This window comes from Equus quagga, chromosome 14 (genome assembly GCF_021613505.1).
Source record: "Equus quagga isolate Etosha38 chromosome 14, UCLA_HA_Equagga_1.0, whole genome shotgun sequence".
Taxonomy (NCBI): Eukaryota; Metazoa; Chordata; class Mammalia; order Perissodactyla; family Equidae; genus Equus; species Equus quagga.
Window position 1 is genome coordinate 15,135,997 of NC_060280.1, and position 6,946 is coordinate 15,142,942.

Genomic DNA, 6,946 nt, shown 5'->3' on the forward strand with positions numbered 1-6,946 from the left:
ACAATGAAATACTATATAGCATTGAAAAAATGAACCAGAACTATCCACACCAATATGAATGAATCTCAGAAAATGTCAAGCAAAAAAAAAACTACAGAATAATTCATATAGCATCATTCTATATTCTTAAGGTTCAAAAGCAGGCAACATTAACAACATATTATTTCAACTATTAAGAATACATTCATGGGACTTATAAAGATAAGCAAGGGAATGAATAGAAAAAAAAATCAGGATAGATGTGCTGCCTCTGGAGCAGAGAGAAGGGGATGCAAAAGACAAAGGAAATAAGCGGTGAGTACGTGATTTTTTTTCTTTTCTTCCTTAAACCATATAAAAACATACATATATACATTCTTTTATGTATGGTATTCCTAAGATACAAATTTAAATGCTAACTATAAATTTTTTAAATATGCTGTCTGCAAGTTGTATGCAGTGTAACGAAGAAGTAGCCAAATAATGTACTCTAGCTGATGAAGAAGAGAAAATCTATAAAGATAAGATACCTGCTAGGTAAATAAATATTGGAGGGAAAGTTCTAGGTTGTAAAAGAGAAATACAGTGGGAAATACACTCCTCTGCCCCAAGTTCTAAAAACAGGCTTCTAACAATCACTTAAATAAACATGGGTCAGCTTGTAAATAACCCAATGTTACAAACTGTCAGGAACTACCCACAGACAGAACCCAGCTCTCCTACTAAAGTTTTGTTTGGCTAACATAGTTGCTCAGATTGTTCTGTTTAAACTGAATGCCCTTAGGCAAAGTAGGCAATAGCCAGTTCATTTCCATCCCTCTTACCCTCCCCTCCTTCCTCAACATATAACATAAATGTGTTATGTGGCTGGCCTCTGAAGGCACTTAAGTTTGAGACCAGCTGCATCCTGAGAAGTCACTCTGCAGTAACCACATCAGGTACCAAGTTTATCTTCAACGTCGTGAACTACGTGATTTCAAGAGCCCCTCCTATCTCTCTCCTACCACTACTTCCAAACTCCTCTAACCAGCGTCATCACTTATATAATGGGAGATAGATGGCAAAATTAAGCACAGTTTTGGGAAACTATGACTGCAGGTACCTATGCTCTTTATGGAAAGTATAGGTAGACTAGGGGTCAAGACCTGTATCCCAATCTCTCAGCACAACCTAGAGACAATACTTTTATCTCTCTGGAGTTGAATTTCTTTCCCTTCTATAAAATGAGCAGATTTCAATTAGATAAAGTCTAAATCTCTTCTATCTCTTCTATATCTGTACAAATATATTTATGTTGAAATAAACTTTTTCAGCAAGTATAGACTCTTCCTGCCTTGGATGGGGTATAGGAAGGCAGGAGAAAGTGCTAGGGAAACAGGCTGACTCGGTAACTGAAAGGGAAAAAGGAAAGAATCTCTGCTACTGAAGAGGATAAAAAGTCTGAAGACAATGAAAACAAACTTTATAGTTTTACTTATTGTTGGCCCTATATAACTTCCACTCAGTGTGGGAAAACAAACTACAGATGTGTTACTATTTCATGCAATATAAAGAAAATATTCTATCACACATTATCACTGCTTCACATAATACATCAATTTTCATTTTTAAATATGGCCAACCCTGCTATAATGAAGTTTTTTCTCAGCTTATACACTAATTTGAGTATCACTGTACTGCTCAAAGATTTCTTAATTTTATTTGTTCCTTAAAGGAGATTTCAGCCAGTGTGAATGGTAAAAGCAAAAGAAAAAGAAACCTTTAAGTCAATAACAACGAGCAGTCCTCAAATAGCCAGACCCAAGGATGGATGTTAGGAGGGGGTGCTCCATTAAGTCCCAGATGGCTTTTTTAAAAACAAAACAAAACAAAAAAGGCTAAGAGTCCGTCAACTTTGCAACAAGGGTCAAGAGCGTGAACTTTATCCTGTGGACACTGAAAAGCCATGGGAGATTTTTAAACATCGAATGACTTGATCAAATCTGTTTTTGAAAGATAACTCTGATGGCAGAGTACATACAATATTTATAGAATACAGCATAAAATTATTACATAAGCTGATATTTTACTACAAAATATTAACATGAAGTTAGGCTAAAACAGTAACTTACTAAAACTATAAAATAAATTTCACAAATACCACAGGACTCAAAGAAATTCACAGTGGGGTATGCCTTGCAAATTCCTTAAGGGGGTAAATGATCACTAACTTTAAAATCTTTTTTAGAAACCTTCCTACTACATGTGTATACCTTTCTCAAATAAAATTAACACTTTAAATAATATTTATGGGTTTTAAGGCCACAGAATTTTTAAATATTTACCTAACCATTTAGAAAGCACTTAGCATTTTCGGTATAGAAAAATACCTCACATACTAACTTACACTTTTCAAAACTTCGTATTTACCTAGTCTATCACATACAAAATGGTCTGGTTGAAAAGCTGAAAACTACATTGTAGAATATACAACTAAAATGGCATAAAAATGTAATTTGTTCAATTCTGGTCAAAGCTTCTAATCAGCTGTTTGTTTGTTTTTTAAGCTTCCTATTTGTTTCAGTTGACTCCTGGCAAATATACTACAAATTTAGTGCTTCTTTCCATTAACCCACCAAGGCAGAATACAGTCAGCAATAACTAGATTTAAACTTTAAATCTCTAAATGCTTTGCTAAAAACAACAAAAAACCCTTAGTTAAGAACTGACACATACATAGCATTTACATCAAACACTATAAAGCTAATTATGAAAATCAAGTGTTTTACAAACATATGCCATTACTTTTCAACACAGTACCTAACATTACATCCCAAAAGTCAAAAATTACTTTAAATCTACTCTCACACAATTAAAAACATTTATATTGATGTGAGTTTTCAATTGTTTTTCAAGGATGTTAGTAAAAACATTTAAATTCTTAAGGAAATGAAAGTATAATAATTTTCTTATCGATCCAAAATGAATCCACATATACTTTTTAAAAGTTCTCTACTCAAAAAATACAGAATATTTGTTCATTTTTCCCAATTATTACACTTTGGAAAACATAGTTTAGCAGTATCAACATTCAACATTTAAATAAAACTTCAAGAACTACTAATTTGTGACATCTTTATATATACTTTTATTTATACCTTACAAAAAGTATAAACTAAAAGAAAGAAATTCTAGAATTGGGACGTATCACAGAATTCATCTTCTGGGATCCGCTGCTTTGAGGGGCTGCTGAGTCTCAGCTTCACTGACTTTTCCAAGATTACATGGTAGAGCCAAGACTCTCCCCTTAATCCTCTGCCTATGAACCCAGGACATTTTCCCCTATGTCAGGTTCTATCCACAATCTTTTTGTCTTCCTTCCCTTTCTGAAACAAGAAAGTGACTTTACAATTGTCATATACAAAATTTAGCACTTTGAAAATGAGAAAATCTTTTAATCCTTTACTTCCATAAAAATACTGGTTTCCTCTTAATTTCTTTAACATAATATACACACAAACGAAACCACAGAGCCAATGTTAAACTTCAGGAACAAGCATAAGTAAAAATTCTTATTACAATCTCTGCTAACTTAAAAATATCTAGTAATTTCTAGTAATGCCAAAGTAGTATTATTTCACGACACTGAACATTAAGTAACCATGTATAAACCCTTGAACTATTAGCATATATTTTAAGCCCCCAAATAAGTTCGTATTCACAGCAAAATGTGAATAAAAGTTTTCTGCACTAAGACAATATGCCCTTTTTAAAAAGCACAAATTGTATTTTCCTCTCATACAAATACAAATATGCTACCTAGCATAACACTGCACCTAGTTAAAAATTGAAAGAGGTTGTTGTGATGGAAAGAGCACCAGACTAGGATTAAGAAGACCAGGAATTTTCAATTTACAAGAGACGAGCCATAATTGACCACGCCAACAGATTACAATTAGAATACGTTAAAGTGTAATGCTGTTAAATTCAGGAAAATTATCTACAAATGTTATGAGACTATGCTACAACACTTTTCCAGTGTTAAAAAATGCATTCTATTCACATATAGTCAAACGTCAAATGCTATGCCATGCTATGAAAACAGCTGCTATTATTTTGCTCTCCAGTGAATCTTCTCACAACAGTGTTTCTCCTGATACACACTTAACTAAGCATTGTCTATTAGCACTGGCAGTAAACTGAGAAAACAAAAGGCACATTTTTTAAACAATTTTTTCAAGAATTTGGCCAATAACTACAGACCACAGAAGCAGCCTCTGAAAACTTTTCAAGAAGCAAAGTGTAGTCTCATCAGAACACCACAGATCAGTGTTAAACATGTCATAAAATCAAGGTAGCAGCTTGTAGATTATTTTGAAGAGAGCATCAGATGTAACAAGAACAAGAAACTTTTGTTTCAAATATACTGAGTCCCAGTGTAAAATACGTCATTAATCAAAAAGTCTGAAAACCAATGATATAGACCCCTACTCTTCTACTTAAACAAAACTTCTACACTCATCTTTTAGTTACTCAGAACACAGCACTGAAAACTGAAAAATCTAGCTTCAAATCCCAGCACTGCCACTTACAAGATGTGTGAAGTTGGGTAACCTCTATAAGCCTCAATTTGCTCATCTCTAAATTGAGGTTAATGTCACCTACTATATACCAGGCTCTTGTGAGGATGTGAGACAATATATGTAAGTGTTTTACACTTAGCAAATGCTCAGTGAATAGTAGCTATACTTGCTGAGCTTCTTGGTGATGTAGAACAGGTGAGATTTCCCTAGGCTACATAAAGATAGAAGCTTGTTCCCTGATGAAGATTTCAATTTCTTAAAAACAAAAACATGTACACCTACAGGGAAAAAAAAATTGGAAATGCTTTTCGCTTCTTTCCAGACAGTACTAAACTTAAGGGTCAAATTCTTACAACATTTTCCTAACTATGCAACAAATATACACGACCATGAGTTAGTTTGTAAATGATTATATTAGCCTATCCTGCTGAAATTTGGGGGGAAATCTCTTAAAAATTATTTCCAACTATTATAATACTAACATATATATATAACATATATATAATATTCCAACTATTCCAATTATTTCTTTTCATCTAAACTAACAAGTCTAAGTTCCAAAGCTCATCACTGTTCACTATAAGATCTCAAATTCCTTCTCTTATCAACAATAATAAAACCACACTGATTAAAATTCACATAGTGTGTGTGTATACATATATTCACTCATTCTAACGGCTGTATGTTATCTTTGGAGAAACATCACCACTACAAGAGCAACAGATAAATGGCACCAAAAAGATATACATCAGAGTATGCCACAGTGGGAGTAATCAAGCTATTAAACCGCAAATAATTCACTTCAGTCTTCTAAGAACTCATCTACTGCATAAACAAAGTCTTTAAGAAGTACAATATTATTAGACTGCTACTTCATTTCTATCCAAAAATAAAAGGTGCTTCTGCATTTTAAAAAAATCTTCCTGTATTTGAGGAGTTCCTTCCAGAGTAAAACTTTTTTTTCCACCCTGGAAGTTAACATGCTTTCAAATACGCTAATTCAACTGGCAGAACTGAAGGGAGAAAACCGCAGCGCTTCCTTAGCAAACCTCGCTTTCTGGTAACATACCTGTTCTCTGGAAATGCAAGGCAACGAAGGTCTCCTGAACATTTTGGAGCTGCCATAGTAACTGGCCGAAGTTTCTCCGAACGACACGCAGCTGGACCTCCTCCGGGGTCTGATCACAGGCACTTTTTCCTCCGCGGTGCTGGACAGCCGAGGATGATGAGGCGCTTCCCTGATTTGAAAGAAGTGATCCAACCCCAGGGCCAGCAGGCAGCCGGTGCCGCCCGCCAGGCAGGAGAGCAGCGGCCTGAGGGCTGAGGGCAGCGCCCCGAGGCTGGTGAAGGAGACCCACCAGACGCAGCTGGAGAAGAGCAGCACCAGGATGCTGTGCCGGAGCCGCAGCGGGCGCGCGAGCGTCAGCAAGCCCACGCAGCCCAGCACCCAGAGCAACCTGCCCGCCACCGCCGGGGGCGTGTGCGGGGCCGGGGCCCCCGCCTCTCCAGGCCCCCAGGACCACGACCAGCACTGCCACACCAAGAAGTCCCCCAGGTAACAGCAGGCGGGCAGCGCCAGCAGCCACCAGGCGCCGCCGCCGCCGCCCGGGCCCGGGCCGGGGCCGCGCTTGGTCCGGGTCAGGAAGCAGGTGAGGAAGAAGAAGGCACAGGCGATGCTGAAGAGGGGGCTGAGGCTGAGCGAGCAGACGCTCAGCAGGGTCCGCAGCCGGGCGGCGCCGGCAGCCCAGCCCTCAAGCCCCGAGCCGAGCAGCAGGGCGAGGACAAAGGCGGCCAGGGCGCCCAGCGAGAGGCGCGCCCGGGAGAAGGGGGAGCGGCGCCGCGGCTGCAGGGGGGAGGCCGGCGGCGGCAGCAGCAGCTCCACGTTGCAGAGGCGGCAGAGGTGGAAGAAGAAGCCGCGCGGGGGGTCCTGCCGCAGGGGGCTCACGCAGCTCTTCACGTAGCCGTTCCTCAGGCTCTCGGGGGGCGAGCCGGCCCTGTCCGGCGGCGGCGGGCACCGCATGGCTTTCGCGTCTCGCTCGTCCCTCCTCATGGCCCGGACCGGGGTGGCCGCGGGCTCGGCTCGGCCCGCTCGCGCTCCCTCGCCCCTCGCCGCCGCTTTCGGGGCGCCCCCGTGTCCCAGCACGTCAGGGCTGTGCCCGCCGCCGCGGCCCGGGGTCCCCGCCGCGCGGGCGGAGGAGCGGCGGGCTCCGCGACATGCCGGCTGAGGACAGGGGCGGCAGGGGCTTCTCTCCGGGACCGCTTCGGCCGCCCCCTCCTTTTCCCTCGGACACCTCTCGGGACGGGAGACGCGGCGTCGCCTGCCTGCTCCCGCGGGCTGCAACAGTTACCTCACGGCCCCAGCCTGGTCCGTTGGGCGCGCGAGCGGCGGGCGGGCGGCGCTCCTC

General features: G+C 41.1%; 1 protein-coding gene across 3 annotated transcripts in view; it reads right to left on the reverse strand.

The window, feature by feature from the left end:
- PDE3B (phosphodiesterase 3B) overlaps positions 1–6,739 on the reverse strand; it is a 204,025-nt gene extending 197,286 nt beyond the window's left edge. For all 3 annotated transcript variants that reach the window (XR_006891985.1, XR_006891986.1, XM_046686200.1), the window contains exon 1: positions 5,611–6,739. Coding sequence is in view for 1 of the 3 variants with exons in the window: in XM_046686200.1 (XP_046542156.1) it covers positions 5,611–6,591 (981 nt within the window). In the remaining 2 variants the exon portion in view is untranslated. The remainder of the gene's footprint in view (positions 1–5,610) is intronic.
- Positions 6,740–6,946: the final 207 nt, after the last annotated feature.